Genomic DNA, 26,754 nt, shown 5'->3' with positions numbered 1-26,754 from the left:
ATTTGTGAAATGCAGTGCTGGTATCAGGTTTGGGCCTCTAGGCCAGGATGATTTGCCATCGTTGATGGAACTATAATTCTGAATTATGCCACCAAATTATACAGAAAAATGTCCTGGAACTGAAGCTCAAGAGAACGTGGATCATGCAGCAAGATGATGACCCGAGACATAAAAATGGTTTGGAAGGGCAAGTCAAAGTTCTGATTTCAATCACATAAAAACGTGTGGGGAAAAAAACTTTATAAAAAAAAAAAAAGTCATAGAAGGGATCCAAAATAGGCAACTTGTGCAAGGAAACCTGCCAACAACCTTAAATTAAACCTGTTTCATAAGGAGGAGTAGGCTAAACTTCCACCAGTAGAGTGTGTAATACAGATCAATAGTTGTTGAAAATGTTTAGTTACAGCTACTGCTACCCAGGTTTGGGTGGCTGACATGATAGCTACTGAAAGCAAACTTTCACAGTCATTTGTCACATATAAATATGTACCTTTGGATCACTTTGCGCAATAAATCAATGAATCTGTACTGTATTTTGACTCATTTGTTTAATTGGGTTCTTTTTATCGTGTGTTAGGAGTTGGGTGGAGAACAGATAACGTTTTAGCTCCTATTTACACAGAACTATTGAAAATTCAAGAGTTTTTTAGAATTTTTTAAGCATCACTGTATATGGCATAAAGCATTACTTTATGCCATATATTCTCAGCTAAATATGTAGTATGGATTTCTTTTCATTTAATCTTTTTCCCCGCGTGACATAAGGTTCTTGTTTTAGAATACTGTTAAGCACAAAAAGCTCTTCAATCAATATGGCTATAACTAAACAGATAAGTAAGAAACACAGGGTAGTTTCTCTTGCAAATGCTGAGAAATATTCAGAGGCAGGTAGGAAAAGAAAAAAGATCAACATTAACATTAAATGAATTGTCTTGCTTCAAATTTGATTTTCAGGGAAATGCCAAAACGAAAAAGGGGATGAGGCTAGAAATAAAATCTGAGGGGTCCTTGGTGCTCTCTGAGATTGATAGTTTTCTTGCAGATGTTTCATTATCCAAACTAGGTAATATCATCAGAAGTTTACCTAGGTTCCCCATTCAGTTTCCATAGCGGCCAACTGAATGTATAAAAAAGAAAAAAAAAAACCCAGAGGAAAATCAAAGAGCAGGACAGCACCCTCTCCTAACTTGTGTTACCCAACAGGTTTTACAAGTAGATTGCTTCCGAAGGTCACTTGACAGTCCAAATCAATTATACTACTCAGAAATCTGATGGACTTCCCTTCATGGATCCATTCAACTGAAGACTAAATAACCATCTGTCTGTTTAATTTGGACTCCTGCACTGAACAGGGCAGCCCCTTTCAGCTCTGATTTGAGCCATTAGAGCCGCTTCTCTTATAAAATATGTTAAGAACAAAGGCTAGAGAACAACGGGCAAAGAGAAGACACTAGAAAACAGTAATGGCAGCCCTTGCTATTTCATAAACAGAAAGAGAAAAAAAATGCTACAATTATGAACAAAAGTGTTCCTTTCCATCATTGAATGTCGGTGAACACAAGCACTGATTTAAAACAGTGCATGTGAGAAAGGGGGAGCACTTAAGCCACACACTTTCCCTCTCTTTTCCTCTGACTTCCTCTTAATCTGGGAACAATCTGTAAAAAAAAGGAAGATGCATACAAATGTAATTTGCCTAGTTAATCTGAGAATAGAATTTGCCACAAAATATAGCCCCGAATGACAGCTGTGGCTAAAATTCCATTCACAATCTAGGCATGGCCGTACCATTAGGTCACCATAGCTAGGAGGACTGGGCTTCTGATGAGTTTCTCTCCAAGAAGTCTTGAGCCTCGTCCATTTGCAGGTCACACGATCCTTTGGTATTCTGGTTGCCATTCATAAACTTCTCTCTGCAGTGAGGTATTTTAGTGCCGCCGCACCATACTTGCGGGACAGGTCCTGATGGAATTCTTCCCTCAGAGTCTGGAGGCAGTTCCGATAGCTAGTACTCTGGCGGAATTTGGAGATGTCAAAACTAGGAGCGTGAGGCATATGGATCATGAAGGCGTTGGGCAGGACAAGCAGCTCATACTCCTGTGAAAAGGTAGGAAGTGGCTGACAGGAAGCCATTCTCTTTAGCCCTGGTCTTCCTCAACAAAAAGGACAGATAGTGGACATCTGTCCACTCACATACTCACCTGAGCATCAAGCTCCATGATGTGAGACACCTTGTTCCAGCCAAAGCCTACAAACCGCTGGTCATAGAGGGGACAATCACGCCTTACTACAACGTAAGGCTCAAACTGTGGTTGCCATTCCACTTGATACGGCACTGTGGCTGTCCGCCATTTGGCATAATCTGTTGGAGCATGGCCCTGGGGCCACACGTGATACCTGTACACAAAAATATACATCATTGGGAAAACACTAAGTGAAAATACTTTAATCTGGTTCCTATACTGAAAACTAAGAGATTGAAAAACCAGCTTAGATTAATCAGATTTCCTTATTACCTCTATCAAAAGTCACACTTCTTGGATTGTCACAAAATATTATGTTCATTTTTTTATACAATTATTTACTAAGCATTCACTTTCCAATGGGTTTACAATGCCATACAATAAATATATAACAATTAAAAATTCCCGACAATCCAATTAATGTCTTAGGACAGCTCAGTACGATCAACATTCAAATGCTCTGCAAAATAAAAATGTTTTGGGCACATTCCTTATTTTAGGATACAAACTGTTCCAAAGAAAGGCTACCCATGTGAGAGAGTGTAAGAGAATACCACAATCCCAATGAAACTGGCCTTATCTCAGGTCTTGTGCCTTTGCAAAAATAAAAGTGGGAGCACAGATATTCTAGGAAGAAAACTCCCAATTCAACTTACTACCCCAAACCAAAGAAACTGACATTGTGCTGCTAAAGCTCAGACCTTTCCCATTGAATTTCAGCAGAATTCTGATTTCTTTTGGGTTTCACAATGATTTGAGAGTAAAGATGGACATTTTTTCCCAAGCAAACAGAAGGACACAGAAGCAAGATTCTAACCACCTAATCATTTAGGATGAATTGGATTGTGTGGGAGAAGCAGCCTTTTTTCCTGGTATATATCAAAACATATTACAGACAAAACCAGCCATTTTTATTACGCCTGGAAACAAATGGGAGATAATGGGGCGGGGGAGACCAAAACAGATTATCATACTCTAAAGTATCAATGGTAACCAAGCTATTAGATTTATTTCACTATAAAGAAAGAAAGGCAATGGAAGTAGAGTAGTAAAGAGATTTGTGGGGAGGGGGGGAGAAGGGGCAAAAATTGGGAAGAGAAAATGGTTTAAATGATCTGAGAAATGCAGAGTACGAAACGGTCATGAGAAATGGGGGGAAAAAAAGTCTGAAAGGAAATAGTGCCAGAAAATGAGAGGGCTGAACAGTGGTGGTATTCAGCCAGTTCTTTCCGGTTCGGGCAAACCGGTAGCAGCGGCTGCGGGAGGCTCCGCTCACCCACCATCACATCCCATTTTTTATGCTCTAGGCATGCGCATGCACAGAGGCGTCGTGCGCAAGCACTCACATTTGTGAACTGGTAGCAAATGTAAGTCAATACCACCCCTGGGGCTGAACATAAGTTGAACAGGGAGAAGAGAAAATATATTCATAGACAGGGACTGAATTAATGAATCTATTTCAAATAACCAGCTAAATCTTGGTGCATAAGTTACTGAAGAAAACTATGAAACTGGTTCTGCCCTTTAGTTGCTAAACATGGTCCAGCAATTGTTTAACCCAATTTTTGGTTCTTGAAAATGGATCTTTTCTGATCAGCACTTACCTGAAAGTATAGAGGGAGCCCATGTCCAGCATGGTGAGCAGCTCCGCTTTGGATTTAGGAAAGTTGAGGCGGTAATGCAGAGTCTCAAATGCAGGCACTATGAGTGCTACCTTCTTTGGGGGCAGCTCCAGCTGCATGATGGAGGACCTGGAGACAAATTGCAAACAGAACATTTCAAGATTTCAAACACTCTGGAGGGTATTAGGATTGACATATTTTTTTTGCCTAAGGAATACATTAGAATAAAACTAACATAGGCTCATGGACTCCTCCGGGGTCAGCATGGCCAACAACTGCAGTCAACTGCAACATCAGTGGAAAGAGGAAATGAAGAAGGCAACAACTTCTTCACAATGAAGAAACTTGACACCAGCTAAAGGGGAGAATCAAGACCTATGTGGAGGGACACTGAAGAAAAGACTAGGGACGTCACAATTTCTTAGATTTTTCGGAGATTCCGTTGAAAACCATATTGTTGCCTTGATCCACTTTGGACCTCAAGAAGACACACCTGAGATAATCATAGAGGCCGTACATAGGCAGGAAATCGATATCCATCAGAAAAACATGGGAGGTCTGTGCATTTTTCAGGGCCAGGTTGCGCAAGAAGTTGACTGGGTAAAACTGCCCTTCCTTGTATACAATGTGATAGGCAACATTCTGACGGTTACTCAGCACCTCCGATGCTTGAGCATAGCGTAGAAACTGCTGGGCCTCCGCATCAGACATGTACAAAGCCAGGCTAATGGGGCCTGTCCAGTGTTTACATATCGCTTCCAGCATCTGCAACCTGCAAAATCAATAAGACAAATTGAGAGCATCACATATTATCATTAGTCAACAAAAAGCTATAGAACCCAGACATCCCAGGCCCCCAAAACCCTTCTAAAATACAATTTAAATGCTCTTTGGTTCCCAAATGTAATTTTGGTGATGTTCCATTGCCTCATTTTTAAAGTTTTGTTTTCTCCCTTTCCTACTGCTTCGCCAATACCATGCCAGCTTTGTCTACATTTGAATATGAAAATAACAGATACCTTAGAAATAGGTATTTCAGGAATGCTCATATTACGGCAAGCACGAGGATTTGTGTTCAGACAATCAATTTTTCTGTGATATTCTGAAAAAGTGCAATCAGCACTGTATCCTAAGACCAAATACTATTTACACAAAATTAAAAATCAAATGTAGGTAGGAAATATCCTTGTTTTAATATTAATAATATTTTATCTTTGATTTTAACAGGTACACAAATTTATACAATCAGTCTGGAAAGAACTGATTTTCTGCAGCTTCCGTGTCAATGTCAAAACATGCTCTTTAAACATGCTCTCCCCATCCAATTTGCACCACTAAACTCATTTGGTGACTCATGCAGACCTTTTGTTAATTGGGTCTAATCATTTGCCTTCCATAATTGATTCTGTCCAGAAAACAGATTACTTTACAATTTTGGCTCAAGTTAAGGGATGCAAAGCTAAAATCTCAGCATTTCCTAACAAAGTATTTTAAGGATGCCTCAATTCAAGAAGGGCACATCTAATACAAAGGAGAGGATAAAAGAAACATCAAATAGTTGAAGCTGCTCTACTTGGCTCAGGATTCAGGATTGGGGCAAATTAATTCCTCTCCTAACTGCTAAGAGCTTACCATGCTTTCCTAGTACCAAACTGGTTGATCTTGGGAACCAATGTAACACCCCTTAACTAGGCTTGTGGGGCAGGGAAAAAATGAAGATTGAACATTTGACTATGGCTGGTTATAGAATAGTTTTTATTTTTTATTATTTTATTTATTTATTAAATTTTTATACCGCCCCCTCTCCCGAAGGACTCGGGGCGGTGAACAGCCAAGATTAAAAACACACAATACAAATATTAAAATGCATTAAAACAGAATTAAATTATCTTAGGCTTCTCCAATTTTAAAACCCCGTTACCCATAAAATTCACAAATTAAAAAAGTTACCCCTAAACTCTCATAGATGATCTAAAAATATTAATTGGGTGTCCTCTGACAATGGGATTTACTACCATCACATGCAAAGGTCAGAAGGAACCTTGTAAACATTGCAGGCAAAATCATTTCGTATCTTGCCTTCCCTCATGATGAAAATACAAAATGGCCTATGTGGGCCTCTCACATGATCTATCAACTGGGCACAGGCTACATTTATCTTTTTATCAAGACTTTCACTTTATGGATTATAGTTGTCATCTGATGCTACCTCAGGTATGATATTCTATCAAAGAAGGAAGGAAACAATAAAGTCTGGATATTTTAGTTTAAGATTTACATATCTTTCCCTCATGATTTTCAACAAAAATTAATATTGGACTCCCAACTCTTGGTGGATCCCCTTTTGGATTAATCTTTACTGGATACTGGTTGTGTGTCATGTTAACCAAATAATTCTCAGCAAGCTCTGTTATTAAAAATATTTGAAAAGCTGAATACTATTATATTTTGCATATGCTAAGATTATAGTAAATTTTCTCACTTTTAAGCTCAAAGTGCCAAATGAAAGCACAACAATCTGATGGAATTCCAGTTCTACACCAATGAAAGGAATCCCTGAAAGAAGCATGCCTCCACACCCTTCTGTTTCCCCCCATCTGGTACCTGTCCATGGACAGCTGAGCTATGAGAGTTACATCTATTTCATCAGCTGACCCTGAAAATTCATATTGCAGGAAGAAGAGATGGACGCGGTGCTGAATAAGGCTTTGCCTCCGAAAATCATAGCAAGGATCGTCTTCATCCAGCTCTTCCAAAGCTTCCTGGAGCTAAAATTTATATAGGAGTGTATTTGAGACACAGAATGAGATCTCAAAATAAAACAGTTGGTCAAGAACGATATGTAATCAGAGGTGGGCTTCAGCAAGTTCTGACCAGTTCTGGAGAACCGGTAGTGGAAATTTTGAGTAGTTCGGAGAACCGGTAAATACCACCCCTGACTGGCCCTGCCCCCATCTATTCTCTGCCTCCCGAGTCCCAGCTGATCGGGAGGTAATGGGGATTTTGCAGTAACCTTCCCCTGGATTGGGGAGGGAATGGAGATTTTACAGTATCCTTTCCCTGCCACGCCCACCAAGCCACACCCACAGAACCGATTGTAAAAAATTCTAAAACCCACCATTGCATGTAATCACTATGCATCTTTAATATGCTATTGACTGTAGCACAGGTGAACAACCAAGGAACTTCAAACAGCCCTCAGGTATTGCCCAAATAATTCAGAAGGCCCTGCTCATTTTTATCTTGGCAGCAGTGATCAAGACAATGTGTTTGTTGGTGGATTAATATAGGTTAATGCAACCCCTGTGTGATAGTTCCCTTCCAGTAATCCCCCTGGTAACTTCCTCCTCTTCCATGGTTTCTCATATGCAGATTAAATTAGCTAAATGAATTAAAAAATTCCCAATTTCAGACATAACGAGGAGGAAGAAGATCGGGAAGCCTCTCACCTGGCCACTGGGCAAGTTGGCACAGCCAAACAGCTCTCTGCGCAACAAGTTGCCATCGTACTCTAAGAAGGTCAAATAAAGGTTCCGAAAGAATTCCACATGCTTATTTTTGACTCGCAGCTTCTTGGGAGAGTTCCAATGAATCACCTGAAGACAGAAAGCTAAAGTGACCAAGGCTAACACCTCCAGCAACAGACAGGCCTTCCCAGCACTCCCTTTACCTAAACTACAGAATGCTGAAAGTTTCAGCAAGACAGAAATCCAAGGTTTTCCCCCGGTTACAAAAGGAGATCAGCAAAGTCTCAGCCAGCTCACCTTAAGATCCGACACCTCCGTGTAGCACTGCTCTGAACGGGTATGGTCAGAGAGTTGCACATTCCAGAAGCAAGGGAGCCGGTACACAAGGGCTGGCTTTTGTTTAATCACCGCGTTAAAGATGTCCTAGAAGAGAGATTGCAGTTGGCACACTGGGCACTCTGGAAGAGGAGAAAGCTCCAGGATAAAAGCAAGTGTGGAGTCACATCAAAAGGAAACAAATTAGTGTTTTTGTCAAATGGCAACATCTAATCTTTCTCTGCCTAAATTGAAATGAAAGGCACATTGTGGACTTAAAATTGAAAGGGCAGTAAAGCACACACACACACACACACACACACACACACACACACACACACAAAGCCAAGAACACTCGCCTGATCTGCTAGTGAGGTGGACAGCATATTCATGAGCTCTTGCTCGGCTGTCACCCGCCACAACTGCTCCCAGCCAAGATGGCGCAAACGCTCCAGCAGCAACAAGATCACCCCTATGGAAGAGGAGACAAAAACTCAGCCCTGAAAGGTGTTCTTCATAATATTGCTGTTCTGCCCCAGCTACGGATCCCAAAGAACACAGCATACACAAACTCTGAACAAAACTTAGTTTACTCAAATAACGCAGTTTTAGCAAATGCCGGCTGTTAAGAAGCGTTCTTAACAGCCTGCCAGAATTCCACAGATAAGATAGTCAGAGTCTTACTGGAGTTGGCAGAAAGCCCAGAAGCAAGGTTGCAGAGAAATCCCAACGCGATGATTAGCGAACTAAAGTTGTTTCCTGCAGCTTGTTACAAGCTGCGTTCTTTCTTAAATAGGCTAAGGGCGTGGCCAATTAGCCGCAAGCCTTACTCTCGAGGAGACCTCCTCCCTTTTGGTAGCTCTGCGTGCCCGTGCATTGAGAAGAGGCTCCTCCTCTTCATCCTCTTCACTTAAAGGAGCCTCTGGAGGTTCTGAAGGCCCTGACTGAATCCCTGCCTCTGGCACCACTCAAGCGCCGGCTGCACAGGCTGCTGGCGCATCACCACACCAGCCTCTTCATCGTCGGGATCAGCAACAATCCGCGCAGGCTGCTGGCGGGCCACAACACTTGCTCAATCTCTGTGGCTCCCCAAACTTATCCAAATCACGATGTTATAACGTTCATTTGTTTACCAAAATGTTTCTATGCCACTGACACCATGCCCACTTACTAAGGCAATATTATCAGGCTTGCTTTTGTTTAAAAAACAACAACAGCTGACTGTCCTAGCAGTGGGAGAATTTTTAGGCAGAATTACTGGGTAGAATAATGATTCTCCTCTTTCTCCTGCCTCTTAATCAGGGGTGCTATTCAGCAGGTTCTGACAGGTTCAGGAGAACCGGTAGCGGAAATTTTGAGTAGTTTGGAGAACAGGCAAATACCACCTCTGGCTGGCCCCAGAGTGGGGTGGGAATGGGGATTTTGCAATATCCTTCCCCTGCCATGCCCAAGCCACGCCCATCAAGCCACACCATGCCCAAAGAACCGGTAGTAAAAAAAATTGAATTCCACCACTGCTCTTAATCCCCGTTCATCATGCGTCAACAATAGTCTTTCCCGACGTACATGGAGAACACAACTGGAAGGATAAACTATAGGTAGGTCCTCATTTAGAGTCTGATCGTTCACAGTTATGGTGATGAAAAAGTAACTTCACAATCAATCCACACATTTATGACCTGTGCAGGTCTGTCAAGCAAAGGAAAGCTGAAGTAAGGTCATAAAATAGCTATGATTTCACTTCAAGACTGCTTCACTTAACAACCAAGTTCCCAGTCCCAAGTGTAGTTGTTAAATGAGGACTACTTAAACTAGTGATACAAAGCTGACTTCTAGGCTGTCTATGCATCTATCCCAAAGGACTGGCTTGCATTCCTTTTTCAAATTTAATAGTACAAAACAAATTATGCCTTGCTAGCTCAGTTCACTGCTTACTCGTAGCCTTAAAATAAAAATAGTTGATACAGTAATTGTCCAGTAATTCTAATTGAATAGACAGATATCTGTTGTGTAGTGTACCTGTATTGAAACCACGATCCAATGCCGGCCATGGTTTATGGTTCTTCCAGAGATTCCCCAGGTACCAATCACTTTGGTTTTCCACTAGTCCAATCACCTGTTTATCTGGATTAAAGATGACACCAATCAGATCCAGTGCATGGAGCAACTTTCCCCATTCTCACCGCACTAATAATCAATCCAATAATTGATTCACCCATTCCTGGTTTTTTAACAATTTGGAAAAACAGCACAGCTTGGTGGATTAGAAAACAAATCCATATTATGTCACATTTCCCATAAACCTGCTCAAACCACTAGGCCATAGAAGTAGACCTCAATTTATGACTATTTCATTCAACTGTTCAAAAATATGACAGCACTTTAAAAAGTGAGTTATGACTGGCCCGTAAAGTTACAGTGGTTACACAACCACAGGGCAGAAGTGAAATCCACTTACCTTCACTACTGGTTTGGGAACGGGACCGTGTGGGAGCACACATGCTATGTGCATGCACGCCTCTTCTACGTGTGCACAGAACCTTCTGCGCCTGCGCAGATGGTAAAAAAAGGGATGTAATGACATCCCAGCGAGTGGGCGGAGCCTTCCACCGCCGGCGCTACTGGTTCGGCGAACTGGATAGAACCAAGGGGATTTCACCACTGCCACAGGGGCACTTAAACTCCCCCCCCCAATCTATGTCCTTTTGTCTGGCCTGCACTATGGCATTCCTTAGTACCTGAGCAGGGCTGCAGCTGAAGTTAGAGGCCTGAAGCCTTCAGCAGTCTGTCAACTACCACTATCCCCAGGCTTGTACTTAGCTCCAGTGCTGCTACTGAGAAATACCACCTCCAGCCTCATACCATGGCCACCCACCCACAGCACATAATCCAACTGCTCCTACTGCCCTGCACATCCAGTTGCCCTACACCATCTTCCTCCTCCTGATGATGATACTCTGCGGGAGACAGCTGTTGGCTACACCAGGCCTTCTTCCCAAGGCCACCTGCACTGTTTTTCGCATTATGTGTCCCATCCTTGTGATGCTTCACAAAGCCTTTGGAAAGTTTGTGAGGTCTTCTGAACCATTGCAAGAATGAGGCACCTGCGGTTCTCTTGTGTACTCACAAGACCTGAGGAAGATGGCCTCGTGACCAGCTGGCTTGCAAAATGCCAGGGTGGGCAAACTTCAGCAGCAAAAGAAGCACAAAGAAGGCAAAGGTCAGCTGGGGTGGCGGAGTGCAGGGTGATAGGGGTCTTGGAATTTTAGGGCAGTGAGGGTGAGTGGGCTGGGGCATGCTGTGCCATATTGCTGGGCAGCACTTCCTGGGATAAGCCCCTGAGCCACAGCAATAGCAATAGTAATAGCACTTAGACTTATATACTGCTTCACAGAGCTTTACGGCCCCTCTGTAAACGGTTTCCACAGTCAGCATATTGTCCCCAACAATCTGAGTCCTCATTTTATGGAAGGATGGAAGGCTGAGTCAACCTTGAGCCTGGTCAGATTCGAACTGCCAAATTGCAGATAGCTGGCAGTCAGCAGCAGTAGCCTGCAGTACTACATTCTAACCACTGCACCACCAAGGCACAGTTTATTCTTTCTCCAGCTTCCTTACATCCTCACACACCTTGCATTCTCTTTCACTGGCTACTCTAAGCTTGTGTCACACTGCAATCATATGCAGCTGACATTGATCCTTCCAGGGCCTCCCCACTGTGGCACCCCCATGCTCCTTACCTGGGATCTCTCCTCTCCCCGCTTAATGACCCATGCACCTGGAATTATGACGGCAACCAAAAGTGCTGGGACTGCCATTGCTAAACAATGTGGCCATGTGATATTGAACATAATAACATCATTTAAGGAAGGAAATTCTGGTACCAAGTCGAGGACTACCTGTAGATTTTAAACTACTCTCCAGAGCAGATCACCAAAAGTATAAATCAGATTGGCTAGTTGGGGATCCTGAACAGAACTCCAATTTATCTAGACAGCATCAGATTAGGGAAGAATAGTCTGAATTTTAGACCCCCAAATGGTAAAATTGTGGATCTCAAGAAACTGTTTAACTTGTACCAGCTATATTGGCTATATATCAGTACAGCATATTGATATGTGAAGCATATTGATATATTCATCTTGGAGAGCCATAACTTCCATTCTGAGATCATCTAAAAAAAATCCTCCCGTCCCTTACTTACCTGAGAACTTCCCAAAGATAGCCCACAACTCCGCAATGTCAGTAGCAAATGTGATGTCAGTATCAAGGACGATGACTTTGGAAAGGTCAGAGGGCAAAGCTTTAGTGAGTGTCAGCTTCATCAACCCATAGATTCCAGAGTAATGTTTGTTAGGGATCCAGGAAATGTCTGGCTGTAGCAAGAAGAGAGAGAGACACTGAGGAATAAAATGGCAAGATCATCAACATCCAATCATAATGCTTCTATGGCCCATGACTAATGAAATTCTATTTAGCACAGGAAGAGACTCTCTGTCTCCGCTGTGATCCAGAGCCCCAAATGAGTGTTGTAGAGAAGCTTACAAAGAATACAGGCCACATAGTGTGACTTGTATCTGGGCCATCATTAGTCTTTTATGGTACAGCAGCAACATTAAGACAAATTACATATGATCAGGCCATTGCACCCTACATTCAAATGGCAGCTTCCACAAGGAAACAATTTAAAGCAGTGCCCGTGCTAGTGACTGTTGTCAGAAAACAACCCATGCTTTTGCACACACACACACACACACACACACGTACGTGCAAGAGCTACATGTTTCACAATGCTAATCCTGTTACCATTTCTTAAGGGGTTCAGAGTCAGAGTGGGGAACCAATAGCATTCCAAATACTGCTGAACTACAATTTCCAAAAGCCACAGGCAGCATAGCTTTGGTGGAAAATGTAAGGAATTTTAGCAACATTTGGAGGACCACAGATATTTTGCCCTGCTGATTAAAGTTTCAAAATGTGTATTGATTCAGGTCTTCACCATCATTTGAGGACATCTATATTAATCTATAGAACTATATTAATACCTCCCACTAAAAGCCACCAATTCCTCTTAGCTAAAAAGTATCTGCTTTTGCATCTTCATGAATTGGTCATGTAATTATCTTTTGTCCATTGTTGGTAAATGTAAAAGAGGCAGAAGAATGCCTTTTCTCTTACACTAGATTGGCTTTTATTTTATAGTGCAGAAGATCTACAGGTAGTCCTTGACTTACGACCACAATTGAACCCAAAATTTCTGTTGCTAAGTGAGACAGTTGTTAAGTGAGTTTTGCCCCATATTATGACCATTCTTGCCACAATTGTTAAGTGAATCACTGAAGTTAGTAACACGGTTGTTAAGTGAATCTGGCTTCCTCGTTGTCTTTGCTTGTCAAAAGGTTACAAAAGGTGATCACATGACCCTTGGACACGGCAAAGATCATAAATATGAGTCAGTTGCCAAGTGTCTGCATTTTGATCATGTGACCATGGGGATGCGGCAACGGTCATAAGTGTGAAAATGGTCACAAGTCACTTTTTTCACTGCCATTTTAACTTTGAACGGTCACTAAATAAACTGCTGTAGGTCAAGGACTACCTGTAATACTATCGATAAATGCAGCCCCCTACATAGCACCAGAATAAAATGCTCTCTGTTTCTAGTTCTGTTTGATTATGGAGAACATGTATATGGCAGTGGCTGAGAAATTAAAGTAGAACATTTAGAGTCACTAAATATCATTAAATATCATGTTACGCCTTTGGACAACTTCATGGCTCTCCTGAATTTAACTGCTCCAGTCAGCCTTTTGATTTTCTGCACTTGTTTTAGTTTTCCAAGGAGATTAATCTTCTTAGAAGTCCTGAATTGCAGAATGGTATTCTATGTATATGAATTATTTCAACTTTATATCCTGGATGGTTGACTGCTGCAGCCTTGACATTTATTCATTATGCCCAGGTTTGAAGACAATTCATTATCATTTGGATCCAAGATCTTGCATTAATGGAAGTGATCTTTTTTTTTTTTTTTTTGCTGAAACAATGTATCGGCACTGACAAAGAGACAAGTTTAGCATCCCTTCTTCCCTCTGCCACAAATGAACCGATGAATGCCAGACTTCCAACCACTCCCTTGGCTCAGGGGTTCTCAAATGTGAGATGGCTAGAAATGTTAAGAGGCTTGTCCGTTTAAGATCCAGGCAGAGGCAGAACATAATTTGGTAGAGCTTCAGCCTAGTTAGAAAGATTCCAGCCCCGCGTACCTATGGCATGCACACCTACAGGGAGACCTAAGAGCACAATCTTGCTTTGGGCACCAAAACATGCACACCCATGTTTAGATTGCTGTTTGGACAAATCTGCAAGGAGAAAGGCCAGAGTGCATTCCCCCAGGGTTTCAGCTTGGAACATAAGATTTAATATTTGAGGATGGGGAAAGTGCCTGTCAGGGTTCCAAGTAATAGACCCATAACAAGCAAAACTCTGAGGCAGGTAGATTCCTCAAAGAATAACTTTATTGGATATATCATATTGGCACAGATCTGGTGAAAACTGACTCTGAAGGTTCCCCCCGTTTTCACCTAATTAAAAGTTGTTCACTTTCTCAAAACAATCAAGTCACATGGTTCACTCCTCTTTCCTCTGATCAGGTGTGAGAATGTCCTTGGTTCCCAAGAGAAAGTATTTTATTTTGGCTACAAAGTCCCAGCTATCTCAAATCCCCCCTCCCTATCCCTCAGCTCCAGTATGGCAACACTGAAGCGCCAAGATGGCTTCGGTCAGAGTTGACAAGAATCTATTCTATGATGTCACCAGATGTCGCCCCAATGATATTATTGATTTGGTTAGCGGAGCAACTTAAGTAAGTTCAACCCACCCAAATAGTGACCCAGATTCCCACCCAGTTTTCAAAAAAAACAACAGAAAGAACAGCAACTGGCATAAGCATAAAAAAAAGAGTGGGACATTCCAAAGGAGGTGAGATTGGGTGGAATAGGCAAGGGGAGGCAGGGGCAACTCAAGTAGGAATTTCCTTCTCCTACCTTCAAGTCATCAGCATTGTAAAAGCTAACTTGAACCGAGGGCACCATCCAGGTCTGGAAGACTGTCTGTAATATCTGTCGGGCCACTGAGTCTGTGATGAGATGGAAATGGAGAGGGTTCTTCCTATCAAATGAGAATAAAGATTATGCTCACAAGAAATGGGAGCAAGATACGTAAGAAAACAGCCCTATCCCTCTCTCCAAATGTTTTTTCATCATCATCATATGATGGCATGGTAGTTCACAAACCCGGGACTCACTACAGTCTCATCTATCCTGTTTCCCCCAAAATAAGACTTCCCCTGATAATAAGCCCAATCGGGCTTTTGAGCGCATGGTAATAAGGCCAAGCGTTTATTTCAGGGTTCAAAAAAAAATATATAAGACAGGGTCTTATTTTTGGAGAAACACGGTACTCTCCTGGGCAGAGCAGGGTAGGGCAGAGTAGATCATGTAAAAGATAGAAGGTTAAATCCAAATTTCCCCTTCTCTTCATCTTTTCTCCTGTATCCAGAATTGCAGCTTGGAAGCCAAGGTGGAGAACAGCATCACATTTGAATCCCCGCCCCGCAAATTCTAAAGACTGAAAGAGCCAAAAACTTCAAGAGCTACTGAATGACATTAATCACAACATTTGCCCCTTCATGTTCAGGTTACCTGTGGAAGAGGATCGATTTCACCAAGGTAACTACATCCCGGCTTGCATTGTATCCAGCACAAACAATGGCAACGTGGAGGAGCTGTTCAGAAACACAAAAACCCATCAAGCTTGACTCCCAATGAAATTCTTTTCCACTTTTATAAATCAAGCCATTAGAAGTTACTCCACCCCCCATTCTATAGGCTCCTGTGGATTTTGTTCCCATCAGTAATAAACCCTTAAAGAACCAGAGTTCAGATACAAATGGAAGCAAGATGCAAACTAATAGTGGATTCCAACTCTTCCAACTCTGTTATTCTGTTAATACAACTTCTTTGCCTGCACTGATTTTGTGATCCCATGAAGCCTCCTCGAGATTCAAGAGTTGAAAATTGGAATTATTTTTGGGGTCACTTTGAATCAGTGGTGAAATGTAAAATTTGTTACTACCGATTCTGTGGGTGTGGCTTGGTGGTGGTGGGGTAATGACTGAGTGGGCGTGGCCAACTTTTTTTTTTTAAAACTTTTAAAACCATTTTTTCTACAACCTCTTCGGCTGAAGAGGTTGTAAAAAAAATGCTTTTAAAGCCTCTGAGGATCCCAGCTGACTTGCCTGATCGGCAGAGACTTTTTTTTTCCTTTTAAAAACATTTTTTCTATAACCTCTTCAGCCGCAGTGGTTGTAGAAAAAATGCTTTTAAAAGCCTCTCATGATCCCAGCTGAGCCGCGCGATCATCAGAGGCTTTTTTTTTACTTTTAAAAGCATTTTTTTCGGCGAAAGAGGTTGTAGAAAAAATGCTTTTAAAAATTAAAAAAAAAAGCCTCTGATGATTGCATGGCTCAGCTAGGCAATGGGGGGGGCAGGGATTTTTGCTACCAGTTCTTCAAATCACCCACCTCCATCGCTACCGGATTGGGCGATCCGGTCCGAACCAGGATTCTGCTTTGAATCCAGAAACATATCACAACATCAGCATAAAATAGGTTTGATGTATTTTTAAAAACAATGGTATCTACCCAAAAATAATGGAGAGAGAAACAGGGAGTCATGACCCTATCTAAGGGTGTGATGTGACTCTCTCTATTTGCAACTTTGCTTTGACTACTTTGACCCTCACATTCCTCAAAGTTAACAATTATCCCACATTACTAGAAGGCTGCCAACTTCTTGCTCTCGTGAATTAGAGCACAAATACTTCTGAAAAGTAAATAGCACAGAACGTTTTAAGCAAAAAGGGGCCAGAATGGGAACACCACGAGTATGTTCAATAGTTTAGGGAACAGAATTTATCAAGGAGATTGGACTACAGTATGCCGCTTCTTGTGACTACTTCCCTAATTTGGGCAGACATCTTTGTTCATGAACAGGCAGTCCACAAGATGTCTTGATAATGAGTTTCATCTTTACCTCACACTTCCGAACCATCCTCTGTTTAGGGCAACCACTATAGTTGCTCCTTCCCTCCTGCTCTTTGATGAACTGCTGGTTGAAGTCCAAGGTCTCCTCCTGTGCCTGAGAGTGGCTGAGCTTCAGCTTCAACAGTTGATTTTCCTCTTCCATTTTTCGCACCTGGGATGCCAAGGCTTCACGGTCAAGGTACTGACTTGACTGTTCCCCAAAGCACGGGGGCAGCATAAGGGAACATCCATCTGTAGAAGAAACCCCCAAAAATGTAAACGGGAGAATGGGAAGAACGCTACATCTCTGACCACTGAGCCTCCATGTCATATCATGAAACCAGAATAAGAAGCTTAAATGCAAATCACAGCAGAAGCAAATAATTTATTTAATTCATATAGATAAGTTAAAATTCTGTATCTTTTAAAACATTCTCTTTTCCCCCACTGCTTTGTAATTTACTAGTTTCCTTACATTCCCTATAAACTGTCTCTTTTTGTTATTTTTTAAAGACTTCCATGCTTAAACAAAATGGTGACTATCCCAAAAGGGGGGGGGAGGGGAGAGAGAGTACCAAACTGAATGTTCAAGGAAATGGATAATCCACATCACGTGTTAAAAATATAGAAACCTTCTCTAGTCTTACATCTTCCAGATTTCAGACTTTTAAAAAATCCTATAATTCCCAATCAATGCATAAGAAAACAGGCCAGACTTTGTCCAAAGGTTTCAAATGCTATCATGTCTATACTCGCCACCATCTCGGACCCATTTTTAGGAACCACCCTCTCTCCAATGGTGGAATTCAACTTTTTTTTACTACCAGTCCTGTGGGCGTGGCTTGGTGGGCATGGCAGGGAAAGGATACTGCAAAATCTCCATTCCCACCCCACTCCAGGGGAAGGATACTGCAAAATCCCCATTCTCTCCCTACTCCTGGGGGAACGATATTGCAAAATCTTCATTCCCATCCCACTCTGGGACCAGCCAGACGTGGTATTTGCCGGTTCCCCAAACTACTCAAAATTTCCGCTACTGGTTCTCCAGAACCTATCAGAACCTGCTGAATAGCACCCATGACCCTCTCCCATTCCAACTCCAGATTACCCATAAAGAGGTAAAGCCATGAGATGAGGAAAACCAGAGTCACGGTGGCAAGCAGCAGCTTCAGCTTCACACGCCAAGGACACAGCATGATGTGGCAAAGGTCAGGTGGGCAGACCCAGCCTCACTGGAGCCAGCATTCTCTAGCCTGCAAACGTAAAGGAACACATGAAGTGTTACCGGCATCCTTCAACCAAAGGAGTCTTCCTTAGTTCCAAAATTGATATGCGGACTTTCCAGAGCCCAGGCAAACAACAGTTGCTAAGACACACCTCCTTCACGAGAACAAGCATTCCATATTTAGTTTTGATGAACATGCATGCATCCCAACTCTACTAGAACCCAACACTGCTGCTTAATCTATTCAGAGGCCAGGTGGTTTGAGTCACTGTCTCTTTCTCTCTCTTGGTGATAGCAGTTTCATTAACTCTCCAAATAGCCACGTTTGCTTCATGCAGAGCCTGGGAGAATGGTCATCAAGACTGATAATGTGGTTCATGATTAATGACAGCAACTGACAATCACAGTTATAGAACACCACAAGCATCTTTTGCCCCATCAATCAGGCGGTAGCTGGAAAAACAGTAAAGCTTCTTCTTCTTCTAACAGTTTCCTGAGTTTGTGGATGATGGCAAATTAAATCTGCAGGATGCAAGCAAAATCCTAATGAAAGGAAAGAGGGTGAGTCACACATCAGAAATTATTCTGAAGAGGTGTTTGGGATCTCATGCTACTGAAGGCCTGGTAGCTCAGCAGACTAAAAGCATTGTGATTAACACCAGCTGTCTGCAATTACTGTAAGTTCAAATCTCACCAGGCTCAAGGTTGACTCAGCCTTTCATCCTTTCTAAGGTAGGTGAAATGAGGATCCAGTTTGTGGGGGCAATAAGCTGACTTTGTATAAATATACAAAAGTATGAAGGCTATTGCTTAACGCATTGTAAGCCGCCCTGAGTCTCCGGAGAAGGGCGGCATATAAATCAAATTAAAAATAAATAAATAAATAAAAAAGGACAGCACTTCTGCTATTCATTAGATCAGACAGATTCTCCACCCCCCCCCCCCAGCTTCTGTACCAGAAGTTCATGCAGCTCTTCAAGCAGACACATTTTTCTTCTCGGGCGGGTACAAAAGACTTGAAAAAATGATTCCTTGTCTTATAAAACATCAGAGAGGTGCTCTTGAAATCTGAACAGCTCTAGCATGCAGCTCCTTTAAGAGCAACTAAGTCACCTGTTCTGGACATAATACTGTAAGAAACCTTATCAAAGATCAATAACCAATATGATTAAAATGCTGTTAAAAATAACACTCATCAACAGACAGAAATGTATTTGATTGTTAGCTAGTCTTTTTATTTATTTGCAGTCCTTATAACCTGCAGAGTCCTTGATGCTCTGTGAGCTTGGTTGTTTTCTTGCAGACATTTCATTACCAAGCTAGGTAACATCATCAATTCTAGCAGAGTAGGGTTTGCTCTCATTTTATATATTAGTTGCTTGCTCTGTCAGTGTTGGTGGAAAGGGTCTTTGTAGTTCCTTGATTGAGTTGTTGTTTACTGTTAGCTTGTTTGTCTGAATTGGTATTTCTTTGATTGGGGTATTGTTTGCCTCTTGATTGTTGGCCTGATGTGTTTTGATCTTTTTGTTTCCTTTTTGAGAAAGAAGGGACACCTCAGAAACTATAAGACTGAGGGGGGGGCTGTGCTTTTGATGAATTTTGTGTATTTCAACAAGCTGGGTTTGTCCCTTTATATTCTGCATTTGATCTGGACAGTTCATACAAAATTGAACAGCCCGCATGATGGTTAAAGGATCAGAGAGCATAGAAGCTTTCACTTGGGTGACTTTGGGCACCGAGAATGAAATCTGGCTATGATGAACACAATTAAGAAAAGTCAGCAAGATTGTTTTGCACATGGCAGAAGCTGTTGCATTTCTAATGAAGCTGTTTAAGGTACTTTTAATTCACATTGCTTTCCGGATGATATAACTCAAAGACCCAAACACCTTTAAATCTCAGTCTGTTTTCAAGTTGGAGGGCTGCTTTCAATCCAGCAACATACGGTCAGCCCTCCCCCCCACACCATCTCCCCAAGGTATGCAGAGGAAAAATTTTGCATCTGCTTGAAGCCTGTGTGGCTGAATCTTGCCTGCCTGCCTGCCTGCAGCTGGATTGGAAGGGGATACCCATGCATAGCTAGAGGATGATGAAGGATTAAGACGCTAGTAAAAAGACCCTCCCCAAAATGGGGAGGGTTAAGAAAGTGACAAGGGAATTTTGTTTTTAGATCGCATCCAATTTTTATCTCTGGTTACACATTTATTTTGTTGTTAGTGTTTTAAAAACTTCAATGTTTTCTTTTTAATTTGTTTCTTGATAGATAGGCGGCTATTATAACTGGCTGAAGAGTGGATTGCCGACATCCCAGAGGTGAGGTGGTCATTTAGAAGGTCCTCTCAGGTGCTCCAATACCTGTGCTCACTAGATGGCTTTGGATGAGCCATTTTCTTTTAGTCCAAACTACCTGAAAGCGTGTTAAGGATGAAGTAAGAGTGAGCCCATCTACATTGCTCAAATTCTTTAGAGGAAAATATATATGTCTCTGTCTGTCTGTCCCTCTCTCTCTCTCTCTCTCTCCCCCTCCTCTCTGTCCAGAGCACAGGTGGGGAACTAACAACAGCCCCTTTACAACTTGTGGACTTCAACTCCCAGAATTCCTGATCAGGAATTATTGAGTTGAAATCCAGAGGTCTTAAAGGGGCCATGGCTCCCCACCGCTGCTCTAGAGGTAAATGTCAGGCACAAAAGCAAGAATGACACATGGCAATTCTTCCAAGCTGAGTTCTTTATTGTTTCACAGCTGTAGACAAAATCTTGCCAGATTGAGGACTCCACTACCTGCATCTACAATATACTCCGTGAAATATTAGGGAGGGTCTGTCTTCACCCTCTTTTTCTCACACAAAATATCTGCACTGAGTTGCCTCTTACTTTTCTGGAATGCACCCCCTCCCTCCAGGGGATCCACCTCTTTTCTACATTCCATCACAGTACTAAACAAAGCAATTTCAAGGTGTGGTTGTCAGATTTAAAGCCCTTCATGGCTTGGAAGCTACTTCCAAGGGGACCGTCTTTCTGCAGTTACTTTTTGCCATCCTAGTCAATTCGGTAGAAGGGTCATGGTTCAGGTACTATTGGATAAGGAATGTCGGCTGGCAGGACCCAGAAGAAATGTCTTTTCTGCCGTGACAATTAACACTTCTGAACATCATCCCGCTGAAGATCAGATTCACCTTGTCCCTGCTGGCCTTCCATAAGGCCTTGAAAACTTGATTTTATGCCTTAGCCTGAAGTCCTGATTGTGTGACAGAGCCCACCTCCGGGTTGTCTTGGTAGTTATTTGGTGATGCCTGGTTGATATGGCTTTATTTTTTATATTCTATATTTTCTGTATTTTTTTTTTTAAAAATTACTATTAGCTAACTACAGTCCCATATGTGAGAAAATCAAATAAACTGCTGAAAATCGCAAAACTCATGCCTGGTCTCATAGGATCCAATGCAGTGCTTAGAAGCCAAGGAGCTACAGTGCTTAACTCTCAACTCAGCTTACTTCACACAATTATTGTTGTGGGATAAAATGGAAACTTTCCTAAGCGCTGCTCTTGGAAGAAAGGTGAAATAGAAATGAGTAAATAATGCTACAATACTTAATACAGCTATATCTGTTTTTGGCTAAGTAACTAATGCTGGTTTATATATTTACCCCACTTTTCTATTTTAAAACACACATGAGCTACATCACGTTTTCTGCTGAAAGAAAAAGAAACCAGTAATCTCTGAGTATCCAGGCAGTAATGAAATACTTGCATCTCACCACACTTCAAGAAGTGATTTTCCCCCCCCCTCCTCCTCCTCAATCCTTTACATCTTGTGTGCTATGACTTTCTGCTGCCTGCTTAAAAGCAGGGATTATCTGTTTTTTTATTATTACTGCTGGCCTACCTATCACTCCTTTCACTTCCTGGATGAAGAGAAAATTAAAGCTTTAAATAAGTAGCCATATTTTTTAAAATCATCCATGAAGTGGAAATGTAGGGAGTGGTCCAAAACTCCCCAACTGTTAACACAGAAATTCATCTAATTCTATATACAGTCTAAGACAGTAGTGGGTTGCAAAACTTGTTGCTACCAGTTCGCTCATGTGGGTGTGCGATGTTTCTGCGCATGCACAGATGTATCCGGCGTGGGCGGGCAGAGCCTCCCACTGCTGCCGCTACCAGTTTGCCGATCTGGGTAGAACCAGTAGCAACCCACCACTAGTCTAAGATCTGTTTTATTATGATTTAGAAGCAACATTTCTCATATTTTCAGTTGGCTACATCTGATTTCTTTCCCTCACAACTAAACTAGCAAGTGTTAGAGAGAAAGGCAAAAATTTCTTGTGTACTATTTCTAGCTTAATGTCCCACTGTTTCACCGAACAAATCCTTCAGCCTTCAGCTCGTGTTAACTTACTGGATTCTCTTAGTGACCAAAGGTAATTTTCAACCAGATCAACGCTCCATTCAGACTAATGTGTCACTAGCTAAACCAAGTGGAAAGCATATTATGAATGCCTGTTCCTTAATTTTCCTGCTTGCTACAATGAGAAGGCTTCAGTGTCCCTTCCTTCCTATTTATATAGTGCCATTTGCCAAGAAGCTCAAATGATCTCTTGTGATTCCATTTTGTATTTTACTGGCACAGATATATCCCGCACAAAGGAACTGAGAAAGCCTCTGCAAAGCTTTAAGGGGGAAGGGAGAAGAAACTAATAATTAAAGGATATACCTAAATTGCCTTAAACTTTTGGAGAGACAACTATAAGAACCACATATCTTTTTTAAAGAAAAATACATCTACATTTTTTATTCATGGGACATGTCCCTGCAGCTCTGGAAGTTACCTAAAGATCAAAAGCAAGAAAAGCATACTGGGAAGGAGCTCATTTCCCACAAGCAACAATTCCCTCAAACCCATGGGTTCTATATATTTCTATATTCCTTCTTCTTTGAGCAGTTCATTCATCCCCCCCCTTTCATTCATTCTCCCCCCCTTTCAGTAGAGGGCTGAAGACCCTTCTCTTTTGAATACCAAGCATCTTAAAACCTCAATTATCACAAGATGGAAATAAGAAAGGGCTGGCTTTTCCTCTCTGCAATGATCAAACTGCTGTTATTGCGGAAAAGTTCAGTCTTTCTTAGAAGGGCTCATGAAGTTAAGCCCAAATCTCTCCAAAAGCAAAAATTGCCTATTATAATTTTTTGTAAAATGCGAGTGTGTTCACCTATCAAACTATGATTTGCTTTTAACTAGGATCCAGGAACAATAATCCTACAGATAAGCAAAATATTACAACTTGTTTTGTTTTCTTCCTTTTCTAACATTAGTAATCAGAAATTAGGGGGAAAAGCTTGAGAATCAATGCCTGTTGTGTTGCTTTTGCCTTGAGCCTCTGTGGCTTGGGAAAAACACAAAAATAAACAAGGACTAAGCCAGAATTTGAACATAAACCAGATTACTAGCCAGAATTTGGATATAAACCAGCCATTAGGATGGCTATGGAGTAATATTTTTATCTCACCATAATGACCGGGATAAAGACGATATCGGATACTTCTTAATGAATGCCCTTAGCTTTGATTACTACCATCTACATATGCCTTTAACAAGAAAGAAGAGCAAAACTTTAATGCAATAACCCCCTCCAGAAGTTTCTCCCCACCCACCCCAAAAAAGGAGATATGCATCCATTGAACATGGCACTCAAAATGAAAACCTTACAAAAGGAGAGCAAAGGATTTTCCATACCAATCTTGGATCCTCCCTGAAATAGGGATTTCAACTTCCAAAATTACTTAGCTAATCTACCCGTTGCTAAGGACTTGAGAAATTGGGAAGGACATCTGAACAGGCCATAAGGTCTGCTCTGTTTTCACTGTAGTGGATCAGTTTGCCCATAAAAAGTAAGCCATATAATGTAAATTGTTAAGAGGGAAAAGTTAACAAAAACAGGAAAAATCTGAATAGAAAACCATTGATGCATTAGATCTCATGCAAATGCTGAGCAACTGCTAGAAAACTGGGAATCCTCCCTGTGTTCTGAATAACAGCTGGAGGCCATGCAGCAGCCTCTCCTTTTAGTCATCGGAGGGTAGGACTATTGACCTCTCTTCCATTCTGAGCACTTGGGGCTCTTGTTGCAAAGATCTTTCCATGAATCTCTAGCAAAGGAGAGGAAAAGAAAAGAAAAAACATGGCCTGTGGCCCTGGAAACTACTTTCCACTGGGAATAAATAAATCTGCACCATTGTTTTCTCCCACATTCATTAATTTAAAAAAAGTTCCTCAAGTTCTTTCCATTCTATTTATGGCGGAATGTGCTAATATAACTTATTTTAAAATGAGGTTTTCTTTCAAAGCCTTTATAATGACTCATTGATAAGGAACATTGCAGAGCAGCTGCTCAACCAAATAGTGAAGCTCATCCCACAGCAAATACATTACTATAACCAATGTAACACCTGGATTAAACTGGCTTGCAGAGTTTACAGGATACTGATGTAAGCTAAACATATGGAAAGCAACAAATAGCTTTTTTTGTAGCACTGCCTTGGATTTAGATCAAGTCACAAATGTATTTTCTTCACTTATTTCAGAATAGCAGTTTTGGACAAACAAAACAACTGCCAGTGAGACAATTAACTTCTACTCCTCGCCCGACCTTTTCATCTGCTGATGTTTTCCTTACCATATAACTATTTGAAGCCCTGTTTTCCTGATCTTGCCTGTGTTACAACATGATAGCCAAACATCATCTGATGAATTAAGCTACAGCTTGTGAAAGCTTGATTTCTTCTACCGGTATCTGTCCGTCCATCTGTCCAAGTGTTCATCCTTCCATCCATCATATATCACATTTTGGAATTACTCATCTGCCTCACACTCTGGACAGGTGTCCATTAAAATATTAACACATAAAGATAGTATAGAAAAGTTAAAATTTAAAAAGAGGTAAGGATGATTAAAACAATGTTAAAAATATTAATTAAAAGGTGAATTTGGGAGGGCTTTCAGGGTGTTAACCAGCCCCAGAGCTGCGTGCTTTTTCTGTGTTCCCCAAGCAAGGCTGCCGAGCCATTATTTCCACACCTTTTATCTTATACCTTTTCAGTAAAATTTGTTAATATGACAAGGTGCTACCAGACTCTTCCTGTTTTTAAATGGATCACAGTAGGCTTATAGATAACATTGGGAAAGTCACTCTTATCAGTATAGACAATAGTGGACAAAAAGCCACTTATTTCCTGCAGCCCTCTAAAGGTGTTGGGCAATAAAATCTCAACCTTTGCAGAGAGAGTCTGTCTAAAGGGCAGATTGTGAAAGCCTGATTTAAAAGGGAAAAGGAGAAAGGAGAGAGAAGGAGCACAAGCTAACTCAGTCGCCTACTTTTAAATGGATTTTCTTAGGAACTGCTAATCTGGAAATAATTTAGAATAAACAGGAGTGGGGCTGTCAACAAAGAATTATGCTACGGGTCACATTCCCATTATCTGCCATGTTGAAAGAACATTCTGCTTGTTGCCAGATGTTTTCTTGATAAAACCCAAATAGTTCACAGGGCTTATCAGAAAGACTTTTCAACCAACCTTCCTAGATAGTGCAATGTAAAGGAGACTATCTTGTGGAAATCCAACTTTCACTCTCAGGGGCCATCTGAGGACCACCTTCCGAGTTTGGAGCCAAGTAGGGTCAAATCTAGTTAGTGCTTGGATGGCTGACTCTCAGGAAATCCCAGAGATGTAGGTTAGTTTGGGGAGTTTGGGGGGGTAGGGGAAGGACAGCACAAAAGAGACAATGCAAACCAATAAAGGCTACCCAGATGTTTCCATGAAATGAAGGAGAGAGGAGCTTAACTGAAGAAAAGTTTACCTTGCCCCTCCTGCAGGGTTCCAGAATTAAGAAATGTCCTCCCTTGGGAGACGCATTTAGCCTCCACTTTCTTTTAGAAAATGAGTTAAGATACAGCTTTTTGATAAGCATTTTATAAAAACAGATTTTTTTAATAGAATGTGTTTTTAGGGTCCTACTTGTTTTTATTTCTTGTTATTTTGGGCTGAAATTTATATTATACTGTATAAATTTTTTTAAATGATTTTTTTTTTTTAAAAAAAGAAAAGAACCAGGTGCCTATCTTTAGCTACCCAAATCCTGTTTCGTGGAAGGGAAAAAAAAGTCATATATGTAATAAATAACTCAGAAATTGGGGTCTTGTTTTTGTTTTTCGGTAGCCGTATGTTTAAATCCTCACCAAGATGGCCATAGCCCAGCCGGCAGATCTCCCTGTATTTTAGTGCGGCTCCAGATGCCCGATCTTAGTTTTAAGAAAGCCATTTGCGCCCTCCCCGCAAGATTGAAAGGTCGTCAGAACTACGTCTCTACGTGTCCTTCACGGGCTAATAAACATAGCCGTTCAAATACAGTGGAGGCAACTTATTGGTCACGCGTTCCTAGAACTTATTTCTCAGCAAAAAAAAAAACAAAGGAAGAAAGTTTTATTTCGCCTTGGGGACGAATGGAATTCTCGACCGCGGCTTCAGCAGACTGGCAAAGAAACAATTCGACCACAGATTTCTTGCTAAATCTGGCCTCCCCAGATAGGGACGAGGTAACCCCAAATGCCCTCCCGGAATCGCGCAATCCAACTGCGAGCACCAGCCTGCAGCGCGCCTAAACTCAGAGGGACGGGGACGGCCAGGAACCACCGATGTTGTAATTCACAGGACCTTTGCTGGACCTCCCTCTTCCCTTCCTCCCCCCCCCACAAAATCCCTCTTTTCTTCACACCTGCTGCTAGCCGCGGTCCGGCCGGC

The 26,754-nt window shown here is 41.6% G+C and overlaps 1 protein-coding gene across 1 annotated transcript; it reads right to left on the bottom strand.

The window, feature by feature from the left end:
- Positions 1-1,856: 1,856 nt before the first annotated feature.
- On the bottom strand, positions 1,857-17,963 carry LARGE2 (LARGE xylosyl- and glucuronyltransferase 2). The gene is made up of 14 exons (XM_070931231.1): positions 17,841-17,963; positions 16,743-16,984; positions 15,351-15,433; positions 14,694-14,817; positions 11,852-12,023; positions 9,667-9,771; positions 8,007-8,119; positions 7,630-7,755; positions 7,315-7,461; positions 6,470-6,633; positions 4,359-4,637; positions 3,848-3,994; positions 2,202-2,397; positions 1,857-2,097 (listed from the first exon to the last, which is right to left on the bottom strand). Exons 1-14 carry the CDS (start codon positions 17,926-17,928, stop codon positions 1,900-1,902), a joined length of 2,184 nt encoding a protein of 727 aa, XP_070787332.1. The 5' UTR covers positions 17,929-17,963; the 3' UTR covers positions 1,857-1,899.
- Between the last annotated feature and the right edge of the window lie 8,791 nt (positions 17,964-26,754).

Source organism: Pituophis catenifer, unplaced genomic scaffold, assembly GCF_029215685.1.
Source record: "Pituophis catenifer annectens isolate HBS135680 unplaced genomic scaffold, rPitCat1.0.hap2 SCAF_1, whole genome shotgun sequence".
In the NCBI taxonomy this organism is placed as follows: domain Eukaryota; kingdom Metazoa; phylum Chordata; class Lepidosauria; order Squamata; family Colubridae; genus Pituophis; species Pituophis catenifer.
Note: the sequence above shows the minus strand (reverse complement) of the source record. Positions and strands in the feature narration are given on the sequence as shown.